The 18423-nt window shown below is 33.3% G+C and overlaps 2 protein-coding genes and 1 long non-coding RNA gene across 3 annotated transcripts; 1 reads left to right on the top strand and 2 right to left on the bottom strand.

The window, feature by feature from the left end:
- Positions 1 to 9: 9 nt before the first annotated feature.
- On the bottom strand, positions 10 to 1288 carry LOC146905969 (uncharacterized). The gene is made up of 2 exons (XM_085728691.1): positions 1188 to 1288; positions 10 to 1033 (listed from the first exon to the last, which is right to left on the bottom strand). Exons 1-2 carry the CDS (start codon positions 1286 to 1288, stop codon positions 10 to 12), a joined length of 1125 nt encoding a protein of 374 aa, XP_085584817.1.
- A 3842-nt stretch (positions 1289 to 5130) lies between these two features.
- Positions 5131 to 7476, top strand: LOC146905968 (uncharacterized). The gene is made up of 2 exons (XR_015017922.1): positions 5131 to 5468; positions 7067 to 7476. It is a non-coding gene; the product is annotated as an uncharacterized LOC146905968 (long non-coding RNA).
- A 3163-nt stretch (positions 7477 to 10639) lies between these two features.
- LOC146905967 (uncharacterized) lies at positions 10640 to 12486 on the bottom strand. Its single transcript, XM_085724084.1, has 2 exons — positions 11724 to 12486; positions 10640 to 11109 (listed from the first exon to the last, which is right to left on the bottom strand). Exons 1-2 carry the CDS (start codon positions 12484 to 12486, stop codon positions 10817 to 10819), a joined length of 1056 nt encoding a protein of 351 aa, XP_085580210.1. The 3' UTR covers positions 10640 to 10816.
- Positions 12487 to 18423: the final 5937 nt, after the last annotated feature.

Genomic DNA, 18423 nt, shown 5'->3' with positions numbered 1-18423 from the left:
ACACATTCATCAGACGAACTTTTGATTAGCTGACAAGCGGGATGTTACATGGCGCATACCCTGTTCATCTGAAACTCGGACACCCACATCGTTTTCCAAAAAATTAATACGATTTACCTTTTTTCTAGACATGGCTGAAGCATGAAAAAATTTAGTATTAAGGTCACCATCACGGTACCAATGAGTCTTTGCTCGTTGCCGCCAATACTTATCCTCTTGAAACATCAGGTGCGTCATACGCTTTCGCAAGTTTGTCAATGTGTTTGGATCAGCCGCTGCCCCTTGGTTGCGGTAATGATTCAATTCACGTCGACAATCATCAAGTTCTTGCTTAATACCATTTCGGTTTGCCTTATTCCATGAGCTGAGATCATTTGCGCAAACTACAAGCTTGTCAGTAACCTGCATACCTGCACTAGAAGACCAACTGTCAGAGACAATATCATAAATTCCTTGTTCCACACACCAAGCATTTTCAAACTTGAAAGATTGCCTAGGAACCCAAATACGTTGGGACTCCTCCTTTTTTAAGAGAAGTGGATAATGGTCTGAAACCGGTGCCGCTAAATTCTCAACCATAACATTAGGAAACATGTGAAACCAATCTGCATTTGCAAGAGCTCTATCTAGCTTGACCTCAACAGCTCTAGGCGTTCCTAAACTCTTAAACCAAGTATACGGATAACCTTTCATGAAAACTTCAGTTAACCCCGCCTCGGACACCGCTTGCCTAAAACCATTTATAAGCCATCTAGGACGAATAGCACCCCCCTTTTTTTCACGAGCATCAAGAATATCATTAAAGTCACCTAAAATACACCAAGGAAGAGAGGTATTATTCGCAAGATTTCTCAAGAAATCCCATGAAGCACGCCTTCTACTACCCTCGGGGAACCCATAATAACCAGTGAATTGCCATTTTCCCTTATTCAAATCATTAACTTCTACATTGATGTGATTAGCAGAATAATTAAGTACTGTACATGCAAAAGAGTTACGCCAAAATAGTGCTAAGCCACCACTTCGACCATTGCTACTAACAGAAAAACAATTATCAAAACCAAGCAAATAGCGAAAAGCTTCTGTTTTATTCGAGTGGACTAACGTCTCACTTAAGAAAAGGGCGTCTGGCTTATAGTAGCGGACTAAATATTTTAATTTTGGAACCACGCTCAGGTTCCCCAAACCTCGACAATTCCATCCTATTATACTCATTACTCTCAACGGTATTCAACAAAGACATGGCAGTATCATCAATAACAATATCCGTAGTGGAAACTCTCCTCATCTTCTTTAAGTAAAATTTGATACAAACCTTCAAACAAATCAACTCGTGGCATCAATTTCATCAATCACTAGGTTATTCATAGTATGCACCACCAAATGCAATCCCCAAAACCACTAATTGTATGAATAAAGAACTTGAAGCAATCCTTAATTTCTAGAAAGATAGATGTGTAATAAAAGGATTATACCTTGTATGAAAATATAGATGACGGCAATTGCAACAAGACAAAGCACATGATCGAAGAAGGCAATGGAACTAGCATAATCTTTATCTATGAGGAAAAGAATACTATGGACAGATATGGCACATGTAACAACAGCGCTGACTATGAAAGAAATCACTCACAACACAAAGGACATGATCGAGAAGGCAAGATAATCATCGTCATCTTCATCTTTATGAAAAAGGAGTAATATCGAAGGAAATAGCACAAGGCCACAACAAACACGTTCAGGGGAGACAGATTCTCAACGAACGGCAAAATCCCTCACAAGGGGGACACTACACCATTTTAGGCTTTAGGCAACGAAAATTTAGCCCACGGCTGAATAACTGTTGCCTAAAGGTGTATAGGCCGCGGATTTATACACGTTGGCAGGTTTCTATACATTGTCAGGTGACCAGTATAAATCCGTTGCCTATTTAGATTTATCCACGACTCTAAAACCGTTGGAATAACGTAGCCGTTGCCTATTCCTTTTAGGCAACGGATTTTGGGAGTTGCTATTTACACCATGATTCAGAACCGTGCCTTTTCGTTTTGAATAGGCTGCATCTATAAAAGCGTGGCGTAAAATTATTCTTGCAACGGTTTTGGTAAATATTATGCGACACTTAATAACCGTTGCTAATAATATTTGCAATCTAAGGAAACAAAATATTTCATAACCTACGAATTTTCCTTTTCTTTTTTGTGGGCTAAAAATATTATGTCACATATATCTTAAACACATTTATCTTCCTAATTTTGAAGGTTTAATAATCAACTACAACTAAATCATTGATTTAAAAATTAAATAAAATATAATATTTTTTTTTACTAAATTAGGAGCAAAATAACATTAAAGGGGATAGAGATAGTAGCAACGAAGTAGGCACCCCAATATATTAGTACTTTGTCAAGTGCCTATAAATATCAACGTTAAATATGTTTTTTGTCTCTATAAATATATCAACATTTCATTTTAGTCCCTCTAAAAAATTTCTTCAACTTTTAGTCCCTCTAAAATTTTTCATCTTCACTTTTGGTTCATCCTTTAAAGTGAACTCATATGTAGAATTCATATTTTTGAATAAAATTTTACTAAAAATTTCATAATATTATAAGAATATCTCCCAAAAAAAATTAGAATTTTTTTAACAAAACATGAATTTAATATGAATTTTTATATTTTTGAAGGTTTTTTTTTTTGACAAGAAGAAACTTATTGCATTTCATGCATAATAATAGTAGAGATGCAAGATGGAATTCTAATATGAATATGGAAACTAGCATGACGCAAATCCACTCTAGCAAAGCTATGAGCGACTTCGTTGACTTGTCTCCGAATAAACCTAACATCAGAGGTTACTAAATCAGAAGTTAATAGGCGTCTACAATCATTTATTACTGAGCTAAAAGTAGAGACGCCACTTTTACTACCATAAAGACTATCTACCACAGTTTTGAAATCAAGCTCAAAGTCCACAATATCCAGCTGCAGATCACGAACCTAGTACATAGCTGATAATAAACCTAAAGCCTCACCCAAATCCACATCAAGGAGCGGAGTCATCCATTCAGTCTTCACTAACACATAACGACCTTCATCATCTCGAACACACACACCAATGCCAACCCGATTCCGAGCTTGAGAAAAGGCCGCATCAACATTACATTTAAATCTGCTGGGACTTGGTTTAATCCACTTCAAGTCATTCGAGGTAGCGGGATGCTGAGGGATAGGATGACGAATAGTCTGAGCATTCCTCCAACTAGTAAGAAGAGATCCTGCACGAGCACAAATAGCTTGAGCTGGATCCAATCCTAATCATTTATAATGTAAAATTGTTTTTATGATTTGAAATTCCTCAAATTTTTACGATTAAATAATTTAAAAGACCTAAGTGGCACAAAACAAACTTAAAGGATCAACTTATAATAATTAAATAACTCAAAGGATATAAGTGGTACGAAAAAAACTTAAAGGACCAACTTATTTAAATAACTTAAAAAAACATCTCTTGTGTAATTTACCCTTAATAAAAAGAGATCTCAATTTGAATATGCTATGATTAGGGCCGGTCCAACATATCAAGAGGCCTAAAGCAAATTTTATAATGAGGTCGTTTGAAATTTAAAAAATTAACACAATGCTAAGTAATAGCATAATAAATCAAGTTTTGTTGATTCTAGGATTTGAACTTAGGACCAAAAGAATTTGAGGCCCTAAAATTGACCAATTATGCTAGATAATATTGATTATTAATAAGTCATATTATATATTTATAGCTAAGTCCTCGTGAACTTAGCTCAATTGCTATGGACAATGCATAATATATGCAAGGTCCAGGGTTCGAACCTCGACCACCACAAAATAAAAATCAATCAAAAAAAATATTTATAGCTAAATTAACTTTTTAAGCACTTTTTTAATCCAAAATCTTGAGGCCTAGAGTCCTTACTTGGGTGGCTTAAACTTAGGCCAACCCTGACTACAATAAACACCTAAAAAAAATATACTATGATAAAGTATATTTGGCAAATAAGATTAAAATAAATTTTTTATAGTGTATAATATTGTTGATATTGTGTACTGTAAAGAATATTGTTAATATTATACCCCTAAAAAATTATTTTTCATATTATAGTCGAGTAGTTTTATTTTCGTGGGACATATATATATATATATATATATATATATATATATATATATATATATATATATATATATATATATATTATTACTAGCGTTCAGGCGGACACTCTGTGTCCATCTGATTGCTCTTTTTATTGCGCTAATGTGTGTACATTACGAACAATAGTTTTTATGAAATTTTAATTTAGATTAAAATTATAGGTATATATATTTTACACTTTCATTGCACTATTTATTGTGTTATTTTATCCTTTAAAAATATTATTTTAAATTTTAATTAAAATTATTATTGACAAAAGTTTTGTTACAATTTGAAAGTCGCAAATGTTTGTACTTGTAATTTTAATCAAAATCAAAATTTTATATAAAATACCGTTCATAATTTACAAGCATTAGCGCAATAAAAAGAGCGGTAAGACATACACGTGAGAGTCCATCTTTCCGTTAGTTTGATATAATTTATTTCTAGAAGCTTTCTCTTTTTAATCCTATTAATTTAAAGATATTTTGTTTTATTTTATTTTATTTTAAAAAATGGAATCTCAACCATTATTATGTAGTTTAATGGTGGTGGGTTGACGGTTCAAAAAACTTTGCACATACGACCAATCAAAACATTTTATTTTATTTGAAAAAATGGAATCTCAACCATTATTAAGGAGTTTAATGGTGGTGGGTTGACAATTTAAAAAACTTTACACGTATGAGCAATCAAAACATTCTATATTGTCACGTAAATTAAAAATATTAATTGATATAACAATTCTAAATTTTTTTGAATGGTTATGTGTACAAAATTATTTAGAACCGTCAACCCACCACTATTGAACTCTTAATTAAGAGTACACCTAATAAAATAAAATAATTATTTATTTCTATTTCTCACATTCCATCTTTCATGTTACACGTTCATGATATACTAACCACACAATAATGATTATATAATTTATATCTTTTATCTTTCATGGCCTTCTCAAAATTTAACCCCACCCACTTATCCTTTTTGTTTTATTTTTTTCTTTTCTTTTGTTATCTCCATCGATACAGTAGAACACAATTTGAGAGCCACAAAAACTAAGCCCCTTTCTCTCTTCATAACCACACCGCCAACATACTCCTTTCCATGCACTTCCGACCGCCACATGCATTGATAGGAGAAATTAAGACCATTTTTATTGTCTCTTCACACAAGCTTTCCATTGAACTAAATAGAGCTTCATTTTTAGCACATCATTTTCACCCTTTTATCTTCGTCGCACACTAATTTGATAGAACCACCGTGTCGAAGTTTGTACGGCGTTGTGGTCATCTTCAATTCAAGGGTAAGTCTCCTCCTTCCTTAAATTGCTCAGTTTATACTTGAAAATCAAAAAAATTTAAATTCCTAATGAACCCCTAAATTTCATTTTCTATATAATCTGAAATTGGCTTTGATCTTGACAATTTTTGTGTGACTTGGACTGTTATGTTCAATTGAATGTTTATCTTATCTCATTTATACCTAAAAACTGAGTTTTTTTATTTTATTTTATTTTGTTACTCTAATTTTCCCTTTTTTCTTGAATCTAAAATTGGAATTTTTAGGTTATTTTTATACAATAAACAAATTCTATTTTGAGCGTAAGTTTATGAGCGGGTATTTTGGGTTTGTTGATAGTTGCTTAAAAGTTGTATAACATTAACAAATGTATTAGAGGTTTTAGTTGTGTAGGATTAAGTTATTTTATAACTTCTGGAATTGTTCCTAGTGTTGATATGATAGCTACATCATGATTTTTTTTATGTTGAAAAAGATACTGATGTTGATGAGTTTGGTTCAAGTGTCTTAATTTGGATAATTTCTCTAGTCTTAATGTTAAAAGATGAGTTTAATAAATGACGAGGAGTGAGTCACAATCGTTCACTAATGGTAACTATGGAATAGGGATGAAATTTTTTAACTAGGCTTGAGATGATTTTGCTTGAGGTTAGATAATTATGATGACATGTGTACTCTTTACACTTTTCAAATGAATGTTAGAAAGTCTATACTTTATTTGTTCATTCTGGACTAAATTTGTTTATAGTTTAACATAAAGTGGTTAAGAAACACGTAGCATCATATATAAGTTAACATGTGGATTGAGTGTTCACCCCCAATGACTTGTTAATGGGCATATTGGGTTCTTCCTAACAATTTTCTAATAGGAATGAGCAGAAAAAATATTCCTACTATCTAGACGTGTCGTGGTGTCCGACACTTGTTTGACACTTGTACTACATGTGTCGGACAAGTCATGTAAGTGCCCAAAATAAAATAGTTTTTTTCCTTTACTTTGACACTCCTTGAACCGATGTTTGATACCTATATAACTAAATTAATATATATATATATATATATATATATATATATATATATATATATATATATATTAGGGAACTAAATATATATGCAGCGGTGTGCCGGTGTCCTTTGTTTTTTTTTATTAGTAGTGTTAGTGTCTTGTCAATATCCATCCTTTATAGATTCTTCATAGTTCATTTTTTCTTTTGCAATTTTGTGGTTCTTAACTATCTTGAAGTAGTTATAGAGTAATGTGCACCAACTATTTAAGATCTCATTAAGAGATAACAATTTTCTCAAGAAGAGGAGCAAACAATTATGCGTCCTCATTTAATCTTTAACCGAAAAGTATGTACATTTATTCCTGATTTAACATTACAATTATTGTTTTCCACAGTTAAAATTGATTCGTTCAATGTCATGTCTTACCAAAATCTTGTATTTGAATGGTGAGGCTATTACCTTCTACAAAACGATCTATATTTAATTTTGTAGGTTGCATTGTCCTATGCTAATTGAAAAAGTGAGTAAGGGCGTTTCTGGACTGCTTGGTCTCAATTGATATTCTTCTATTTGATCTTATTTTTTATGTTGCAGACAAAGGTGCGGAGATTCGCAAGAAGATACGGTTTGGAGACTTGGGAGAAAATTAGACGAGTTTAATTGGAAAAAGAGTATATTGTAGCTAATTAATTTTAACTATCATGACTGTAAGTTTATATTTTTTTCCTCGTTATTTATTCTTTATTTATTCAAGAAAGAATTCATTCAGCACTTGCAAAAAGCCTTGGGCTCATTAGCATGTTGAAAGTCTTGAAGTTTAGGTGTCAAAAGTCTAGTATAAATTGAAGTGTATTGTCAATCGATTATAATTTTGATTTAAGATGTAACCACTTCATTAAACATTTAGATGTTATTTTTGGCATGTACTTATTAAAATACTTGTATAATTTCAAGATTGTTGTTTGAAGTATTTGATGTATTCAAATTGAAAAAAATCTAATTATTGTGTGCATCTTGATAAAAAGACATTAGGAGTATCTTATATAAAATGTATGTGCAGAATCAAGGGCTAGGCTACTATTATTTTGAAAAATCCAACATCACCCTAGGGTATATGGGGGATACGCTAGTAATGTATACTTTTTTTTAAAAAAAAAAGTTTCCTTTTTGCCACGGTTTTGCATCGTGGCTTTAGGAATAACCGTGGCCTAAAACTGTGACTGCAAGCCGTGGCCTAAACAAAACCGTGGTCTAAAGCGATTAGCTAATCCGTGGCCTCTTCATACATTTAGGCGACGGTTGTAGCATTTGGTGGCTTAAAGTGAAATAACCGTGACCTATACGAATAGGCAACGGCCGTATATACCACGCACGGATATCCGTGGTGTGTTCGTTTTGGCTACGGTTTTGACCCTTATAGCCACGGTTTTGTGCCGTTGCCTAAACTGAAAAATGGTGTAGTGCTAAGCCAAAATGATGCAAAAGAGTTACGCCAAAATAGTGCTAAGCCACCACTTCGACCATTGCTACTAACAGAAAAACAATTATCAAAACCAAGCAAATAGCGAAAAGCTTCTGTTTTATTCGAGTGGACTAACGTCTCACTTAAGAAAAGGGCGTCTGGCTTATAGTAGCGGACTAAATATTTTAATTTTGGAACCACGCTCAGGTTCCCCAAACCTCGACAATTCCATCCTATTATACTCATTACTCTCAACGGTATTCAACAAAGACATGGCAGTATCATCAATAACAATATCCGTAGTGGAAACTCTCCTCATCTTCTTTAAGTAAAATTTGATACAAACCTTCAAACAAATCAACTCGTGGCATCAATTTCATCAATCACTAGGTTATTCATAGTATGCACCACCAAATGCAATCCCCAAAACCACTAATTGTATGAATAAAGAACTTGAAGCAATCCTTAATTTCTAGAAAGATAGATGTGTAATAAAAGGATTATACCTTGTATGAAAATATAGATGACGGCAATTGCAACAAGACAAAGCACATGATCGAAGAAGGCAATGGAACTAGCATAATCTTTATCTATGAGGAAAAGAATACTATGGACAGATATGGCACATGTAACAACAGCGCTGACTATGAAAGAAATCACTCACAACACAAAGGACATGATCGAGAAGGCAAGATAATCATCGTCATCTTCATCTTTATGAAAAAGGAGTAATATCGAAGGAAATAGCACAAGGCCACAACAAACACGTTCAGGGGAGACAGATTCTCAACGAACGGCAAAATCCCTCACAAGGGGGAGCGGCGGCGCTAACCCTAGGAGCGGCGGCAAAAATTATTTCTAACGTAGTTCCGGTTACATTTCTTAGTTGTTGCTATTCTACTCATTTTTAATTTGCATATAAAAAACTAATACTGTTGTATAGGCCATTTCAATTACATCTTTTAATTAATTGTTTTTATTCCTTTGATTACTAACCACTACTCACGTGCAGGGACGGTTTCAAGGCCCGGCTAGTCTGAGCAGTTGTCTGGGCTCTAGCCCAAATTTTTTGCAATTTCTTATGTAAAATCCTTTGAATTTCTTATATAAACCCCTATAAATTGGGACAATTTCTTTAGATTTCTTGATTATCTGTTTACAATTTCTTATGTAAACCCCTCTGAATGTGTTGCAACTTTTTTTGCCCAGACATTATAATAATTCTGGCTCCGCCACTGCTCACGTGTCTCTTTCTCTCCCTTCCATTTTCTTTAGTTTTCATTTTCATACTTCCCTTCTGTCAAAATATTTATTTTCATACTTCCCTCTTTCATTTCCTACAATGGAATTCCTTCTTTTATTTTTTATATATAGTATGTGCAGGTTTTGGAAATAGGAGAATTTTGTTAAAAGAAAATCTCTTATTTGCAAAGGTAGTTGTGGTTACATTGAAAATTGTGTTTTCCACCAATTATTTACTCTAACATTATACCACTGAATGTTAATTTATCTTCCATTTCATTCCCTTTCTATTCATTTTCTTTGATGGGTATGTAATATGTTACTCTTATCACTGTGTGGGATAAAACTTTTATTATTTTTATATTCTTTATTTTGCATCCATTTTTTTTAATAAAAAGTTTAGCTGAGTTGACATTTTTCTTGATCTACTATTAAACTTATAAAATTGACTGTAGATGCACCTAAAAATTATTCAAACAATCTCTATTTACTTACAAGATGTCCTTTAATATTTTTGCAAATATAACCCACACTAATAAAATAAATAAAAATGATTCAATCAAAATTCAATTACTTATAATGTGATCAATGTACATGTCCCTTAATATTCTTGCAAATGCAACCTATACACACAAAAATAAATAGTGTTTAATATTTTAGCTTAATTTTTCAATTTTAGTACAACGTTTTCTAACCACTACTTAACACACACATATATTTTCATCTCTTTCCCCCACTTGACACTTTCATTCACATTGATGTAAGATCATATCTTGCATATTCAAGTTGTGCAACAATGTAAACAAGATAATTGGTGCATTTTCTACACTTTCTACCACCATATTTATTTGTTCTTTGTAGTAAACTTACATAAATTAAATTCCTTCGTGTTAGGAAGTAAAGCCATGATTGCTCTAAGAACTCCAACTCAATACTTATGAAGGCAATCAAGGAAATCAAAGTAGAATATGTTTAGATTTGTTTCAAAATATTTCTACGGTTATGTATCTAATTTTCTACACCTCCTCTTCGTTTGCATTGCTCGATTTCTTCTTTTATATAAGATAGGATGTTATCTTAATTCTTTTAAATATTTGTTTGTACTAGATTTTTATATGAAGTCAAAGTAAAATACATTTAGATTTGTACCAAAATAATATAACGGTCATGTAATGTAATTTTCTACTTCCTCTGAACTGAGTTGAGTGATGAGAACATATATTGTGCCTTATACAAGAGGAATCACATGTTGTCTTTTTTAATATCGGCAAAGATAAATTGGAAAAACTCAAATCCAAGCACAAGATATATGTATTTGAATAAGAGGTAAATAGATAAAAAAAAAAAAAAGTAATGATCTACCAGGAAAAATAGCTGAGCCATAACAACGACCAAAACAAAATGCCATAGAGCAAAAATAAGAAAACTTCTAAGCAACAAAAATAGGGAGATGGTATGGCGACTTAAAAACAACCCAAAAGAGAAGGGCGGCGGTGGGTAATAATGATTAGAGTAAACAAGTGCGATAAACCGTTTTCTTATTATATTCAAGATCCAAACACCATATTTTAACACAGAGTTAAAACAAAGGCCTAAACCCTAAAAGAAACTTATGTCAACTTAAATCACTGATATTTCCCTCAATGATGACATTTGGGCTCAAATGCAAACGGTCCAACAGTGTAGAGTTTTGAAGAAACCCTCTTAGACACTGATTGTTTCACTGGCTTAAGAAGAGCTCCGGTAAGACCACCATGAAGATTTGAGGGTTTTAGTGCTTGTGGTGCACTATCTAAAACAACTTTGCAATGGCGAGTTGAATAACCTGCAATGTTCTTTGGGCCTCCGATATAAAAGTAGCCTTTCTTATCAGTTTTAGCTTTAAGGAAAAACTTGTGTTTGGCGTTGTCGCATTGGAGCTTCACAATGGCACCTTCAATTTTTCAAATAACATAACAATTTAATTGTCTTTTAGCAACAAATAACCCATAACGTTGGAGAAGGTTTTGGTCAAAACTCTTATGAAATAATACATAACAATTTGGACACACACTAATAAAAAAGGTAGAAAATAAAATAATTAAATAAAATGTTTTTTTGAAATAATTAAATAATGTGTTATTTTATAGGCAAATATAATGACGTGTTATTATGTTTGTGTGACTAATGAAGTTCTTCTACAACCTTGTCATAACAATGGTGTAACTATGGAAGTATTCTTCTACAACCTTGTCATGTCAATGAAAAAAACACAAACAAAATGTATATACACAGACACAATATATTAGATCTATGGTTGTAATAATATTTTTAGATCTATCTACATTGTACATCAAATATTAAGCCAAAAGAATGTGTGAAAAATAAACTAAATTTGACATAATATATTACTTATATATTTTGACTCTTCATGCAAGATTGTAGGCAATGCTCCACATGACAAAAGATAGTAGAAAAACAAAAATAAAAATAAAAGAAAATACTTTTTAAAATAAAAAGACAAATAAAATAAAATAGAGTTGAGGCATATAAAGTTGAGAAACAAACCAAGAAGTGGTGTAGCTCCTTTTAGGGTGTCAACACCAGTATGGTTGCATGATTTGACATAAACAACTCCTTCAACAGTGGCCAAGTTTCTTGAAACAAGAGGTGTGTGAGTAGGGGCATGAGCTGGGGCGTGATGATGGTGGTGAGTCGGAGGCTTAGCATAGTGAGGGGGAAGTAAAGGTGTGTGAACTGGAGGCTTAATAGGAGCATGAACATGAGAGTGATGATGATAAGGGGTGGGGGGTTTTGCAGGATGACGAGCATGTAAATGAGTGTGAAAATGGGAAGGGGCAGGGGATGGATAGTGATGTTGGTGGTGTTGATGGGTTGGAGGTTTGGCAGGGTGAGGAGGATGTAAAGGAGTGTGAACCGGAGGCTTAATAGGGGCATGTGCGGGAGAGTGATGATGATGATGATGATGGTGGTGGTGATGGGTTGGGGGTTTTGCAGGGTGACGAGGATGTAAAGGAGTGTGAACATGAGATGGACTAGGGGATGGTGAATGATGTTGATGTTGATGGTGGTTATGGGTCGGGGGTTTAGCAGGGTGAGGAGGATGTAAAGGAGTGTGAATATGAGAAGGTGAATGGGATGGTGAGTGGTTGTGGTGAGGTGGGCTAGCTAATGGTTTATGAACCGGTGACTTAGTTGGAGGATGAAGTGGAGTTGCTGGTTTGTGATGAAAAGTTTCTAGCTCTTCAGCAAAAGCTATGAAAGAGGTTATTTGGAGAAAGACAAAAAGCAATACTAGAGTTTTGGCCATTTTTTTGGTTTAAGAGAAGGCAACCTTGAAAGAGAGGGAGAGGAGTGATGTTGGTGTGTTGAGAGAGTGTGAGAGTTGATCTATTTATAGGAGCTAATGCCTAATATCATTGCGGTTTTCTTTATGTGTTATAAACATTGTTTCTTTATTTATGTTTTTTAGTTAATGCCCAAATTCATTGAACTTTATTTGAATTTAAGGGGCAAACTAAATTGTTTCTTTATTCATGCTTGTTAGTGCAAGACATAAGGACAAATTTGGGAAGGGGTTCAAGGGAATACTGAAGTGTAGGGGGAATATATACTTATTAGTTTTGAGCACCAGCGAGAATATTAGTTTTTTTTTTCTTAAAGGAAGGGGAATATATACGTATGGTATGGTATATATTTACACTCTTATAAAATCGATACCTTTTCTTAAAAATAAAATACAATCGATATTTATTTTTTTTTAAAATGACAATCAAAATTCTTTTTATTGACCTCACCAAATTCTGAAGGACATTTTTGCAATTGTCAAAAGGGTTAATAGATCTTTACCCCCCTGTAATATAGGTCATTTTCGGTTTTCCCCTGCAAATTTTTGACTTTGATTTACCCCCTATAAAAAAAATTTGTTTTGATTTACCCCCTAGTAGATCAAGCAAAAACCAACTTTATATTTTTTTCAAGAAATTTTCGTTTTTGTTTGGCCTATTATGGGGGTAAATCAAAACAATTTTTTTTTACAGGGGGGTAAATCAAAAAAGAAAATTTTATAGGGGGAAAACTGGAAATGACCTATATTACAGGGGGGTAAAGACCTATTAACCATTGTCAAAATTATTTCTTGCTCTGTCTGTATGTACCACTATTTTGTCCCTCAAATGCCTCCATTAAATACTTAAGGGAAATGTTAACGAGTGTCGTTGGGACGCTCTTTAAGAACCTCTAAATGGTTCCCTCACAAAAACAAGAACCTCTAAATGGTAATATTTTATGAAAATATATGTAATCAATGCGTTGGAAATAGAAATGTGTTACTTTTACTCATTATCAAGACACAATACTTTATTCTGAAAATTATGACACTTTAATTATGATATTAAAATGTTTCCTATCAAATTAATATTGCACTATGTTGATGGCTTACATATCAATGTTTCTTCTTTTGACGAGTGCATAACTAGCTATGCACATTACACAAAGGTTTAGTAGAGAAAATGTATAATACATGTTTAATAAGGGTTTGTTTGCTTTTTGAAAGTATTTAGTTTTAAAGCATTTGTTTATTTTAAATTCCTAACAAGGAAATTGAAGACTTGTGTTGCAAACAATTGCGATAGAGGAAATATAAAAGACAAATTAGAAATAACCCATTTTTAAAACTAATTAAAATAAAGTTTGATACTTTTCAAATTTTTAGAAATGTTATACATGTTTTGAAAATTGTATAAAGTTATTGTTGATTAATCTTCATTGAGAAATTAGTTCGCATTTAAGATCAATTCTCCCCTCTCAACTTTATTATTATTTTTTTTGTATGCAATAGCTGAAGATTGAACTCTTTTTTTTTTTTTTGAAAAAAAAGGAAAATAGCTTATAGCATTTTCAATAATTCACGATCACTTATTTAAGTTATCAAAATTGCTTACCACTTAAAATCAATCTTATGGTGGTAATTACACTTTATTGTAGAATGTCATATTAAGCATAACTATTTCTTTTTGAATAAAGATTGATAGACACCCTTAATGTGTACATCATTTTGTACCACTCTGAAGAATTTCAGTTAACCAAATATATGGTCTCTTTGACCACATTTTTTCAGTTGCGTGACCACTATTTTTTCAGCATTTAGAAGCTGAAAAATGTGATCACGCAACTATAAAATGCGTGCGATCACTATTTTTCCACTTAGTTAATTAACCAAATAAATAGTGGTCACGCACTAAAAAAATGTGGTCACACAGACCATATATTGGGTTAACTGAAATTTTTCAGAGTGGTACAAAGCGGTGTACACATTAAGGGTGTCTACCTATCATTGTTGTGTTTTTTTTTTTTACATCATACTAACCACACTCCCTAAAAAAAAATCATACTAAGCACACGTTATAATATTTATTATTTCACAAACTGAATTCGTGGGATAACTTGAAATTGTTTTTTTTTGGTTACAAAGCTAAAAAAGGAGGAAAAGCAACAACAAAAAAGAAAAAACAAAAAAAAACAAGCCTAAGCTCTAGGAAACGAAGTTCCCATGGCGTCTAGTCTGATCAGAGGGAGAAGATCATAAGGAGGGGATGCATGTCTCACAAACTCTTCGTTCGAAGTTGCTCCAAGCTTTGCCATGAAGTCAGCACATTGATTTCCTTCTCTAAAACAATGATGGATGGAGAAGTTTCTTGAGGAAAGCAGGTCTTGAATATCTTGGATTAAAACCGCATACGCATGAAAGCGAGATGTACTGTTGGATAGCAGTGTTACTGAAAGAAGCGAATCTGTATAGCAGACTAAATTCTCAATTCCCTATTCAATTGCAACTAGTAGACCTCTATGAATTGCCGTAAGCTCAGCAAACAAGATATCCGTCGTTGTACCGATGTAACCCGAGAACCCTTCAAGGAAGAAACCTGATGAGTTTCGCAATAACCCTCCATAGCCTGCTCGCATAGGGGAGCCCAAACAGCTTCCATCTGTGTTTAGCACAACACAATTGGCGTTGTTATTATTCCAACGAACTAAACTCTCCGAATGCTGGACAGGAGCAGAATGAAAAGCTGTCCGAATGTCAATCACTGAACTGTGGATATTGCAGATGATCCGAGGAAGGGACAAAGGATCCTGGCTAAGGCACATGGAGTTACGCTGCCGCCACGTCCACCAGAGGGCAGCGAGGAAGAGAGAAGAAAGGTATCCAGCAGAATGGTTTTTGATCCAATTACGCGGATTAATTTCAGTGAAAAAATCCTGAGCAACAAAACCGAGCCTATGCCAAATATGGGAGGAGAATCGACAGTCCCGAAGACAATGCAGAATTGTTTCTTCATCATCTCCACATCTCGGATAGGTAGAAGAGGCAGCCATTTGACGGTGGTGCAGAAGTGATAAGGTAGGGATCGCATTGTGGCATGCGAGCCAAATCAACGTCTTGTACTTTTCGGGGATCTTTAGCTTCCATATCCAAGACCAAGTGTAAGATGAAGGCGTGGTGATAACTGGATCAGAATTGCAAATTAACCACGCATAACCACTTTTAGCTGTGTAAACCCCATTTTTGCTATGGCTCCAGATGGTGGCATCTTCAACTCTATCATTGAATCTGATTTGCTTGTTGTTTATGAATTCCGCTATTGTTGGAGGCAGAATAGTGTAGAGAGCTTGAGTGTGTTGGCCGTTGTGAGTGAAGACATCTCTAACGGTAAGGTGGACATCATGTATGTCAATTATGGGAACCAAAGAACCAATCAAACCATGTGAGCTCCAATTGTGAAACCAAAAGGAGGAGGAGCCTGATCCAGCACGCCAAATGTAACCATTGCAAAGAATATTTTTTGCTTTAATGATTGAAGACCATGAAGGGGAGCTGGTACTATTGCAGGTGGCATGAAGAATGTTTGACCCTGAAGTGTATTTATTGGAGAGAATGTTGACCCATAATTTATTTGTTGACTGAACCAAATCCCAAACAAGCTTTCCAAGAAGACAGGTATTAGCTTCTCTAGCTTTCCTAATGCCCAATCCGCCAACCTGTTTCGGACTAGATACTTTCTTCCAGTTTACCAAGTGAATTCCTTTGTTGTTAGTGCCTTTCCATTGAAAATGTTTAAGAGATTACTGCAAATAAAATATGAAATTAATTACAATCAAAAGATTGCCTGATTACGGTACAAAATTCTTTTTTTTTCTTCTAACGAATTTATCGCCGAAACTCACACTAAGTGTCGCGAAGTGGAGAATTTTAAATTCAACTTTGTACCAGTGCATATCAAATGTATGTGTAACTACCATCACAATTGTGCTTATGGATAAATTTCTTTTCTTTTTTTGATCAAGTAGACTACTGACTTGAAATTTACCTCTTACGATGGAGAATATGATGTTCGAACTCCTACCCCTACATAAATAACACAACGTCCACAACAAATGAATTAAACTCAGGAGGACAAAAATTCACTTCTTCTCTATCACTCTCTTTATTGATATTTCCTAATTACGGTAATATTATACTATGCACTTTTGAAGACCCTATTTTACCTTCACTGAAATTTTCGTCATTCTATTTCTAAACCAGCTTTTTGGTCTCTCTATCATACATTTCTAGAGTTTTTTTAATCCGCCGTCAATTTTGGTGATGTGTCATCCTTATTATTGACATGGCAAAGCTGGATAAAAAAAAATCTGTCATTATTTTTCAATTAAATTATTTATATATTAAATTATTTTTAATTATTTAAATTAAGTGGTAATATTTTGCTCTTCTAACCTTCATGGACAATATTTACATCATGTTTAAGATAGTTGTAAAATGATCATCAATCATCAATCAATCAATCAATCAATCAATATACATGTATTCTAAGCTACACTTTGCTGATGTGTTCTTCTAACAAAACTCCCAATTTCTTTAACTTTTGCTCTAAGATTGAGACTTGCTCTAATACATGTTTTTTTACATGCCAATTTTCATTTTAATTTTCATTTCCCATATAAATTACTAATTAACTCTCCATTAATTTGACTTTATGAATGATGCATGATTAATACCTCATGGGTCTATTTATAAAAAAAAAATCCATTGGTTACCTTTTCTCATTGAGATAATCGGTTACATTTCTTAGTTGCTGCTATTCTACTCATTTTTAATTTGCATATAAAAAACTAACTGTGCTATATAGGCCATTTCAATTACATTTTTTATCGATTGTTTTTATTCCTTTGATTACTAACCACTACTCACGCGCAGGGGAGGTTTAAAGGCCCGGCTAGCCTGGGCAGTTGCCCGGGCTCTGGCCCAATTTTTTTTTTCAATTTCTTATGTAAATCCCTCTGAATTTCTTATATAAACCCCTATAAATTGGGCAATTTCTTTAGTTTTTTTTATTATTTGCTTGCAATTTCTTAGGTAAACCCATCTGAATGTGTTACAATTTTTTTTGCCTATACTTTATAATAATCCTGGCTCCTCCACTGCTCACGTGTCTCTTTCTGTCCCTTCCATTTTCTTTAGTTTTCATTTTCATACTTCCCTTCTGTCAAAAAATTTATTTTCATACTTCCCTCTTTCATTTTCTACAATGGAATTCCTTTTTTTATTTTTTATATATAGTATGTGCAGGTTTCGGAGATAGGAGAATTTTGTTGAAAGAACAACTCTTATTTGCTAAGGTAGTTGTGGTTACATTGAAAATTGTGTTTTCCATAATTATTTACTCTAACATTCTACCAATGAATGTTAATTTATCTCCCATTTCATTTTCTTTTTATTCATTGTCTTTGATGGGTACGTAATCTGTTACTCTTATCTAGGTGTGTGATAAAACTATCATTATTTTTATATTCTTTATTTTGCATCCATTTTTTTTAATAAAATGTTTAGGTGAGTTGAACATTGTTCTTGTTCTACTAATAAACTTATAAAATTGTTTGTACATGCCCCTAAACATTATTCAAACAATCTCTATAATTACTTACAAGATGAATATTACACATGTCCTTTAATATTTTTGCAAATGTAACTGTAACACCCTATTTCTATTAAGCGATAAAACGCGCGAATATATCAGAAATATTCTAGAAATAGATGTTACGTCTCCGAATAAACCACAATCATACATGCATAAAGATCATGTTACACAACATAGCAGCGGAACAAACAGATAAATTCATAAAAATCTCTGGATCTCCAAACATAATACAAATGTATTCTCCAAATCTCAAATAACAGAATATCTCC

This window comes from Medicago sativa, chromosome 7 (genome assembly GCF_051527215.1).
Source record: "Medicago sativa cultivar Bolivia chromosome 7, Bolivia_mono, whole genome shotgun sequence".
Taxonomy (NCBI): domain Eukaryota; kingdom Viridiplantae; phylum Streptophyta; class Magnoliopsida; order Fabales; family Fabaceae; genus Medicago; species Medicago sativa.
Note: the sequence above shows the minus strand (reverse complement) of the source record. Positions and strands in the feature narration are given on the sequence as shown.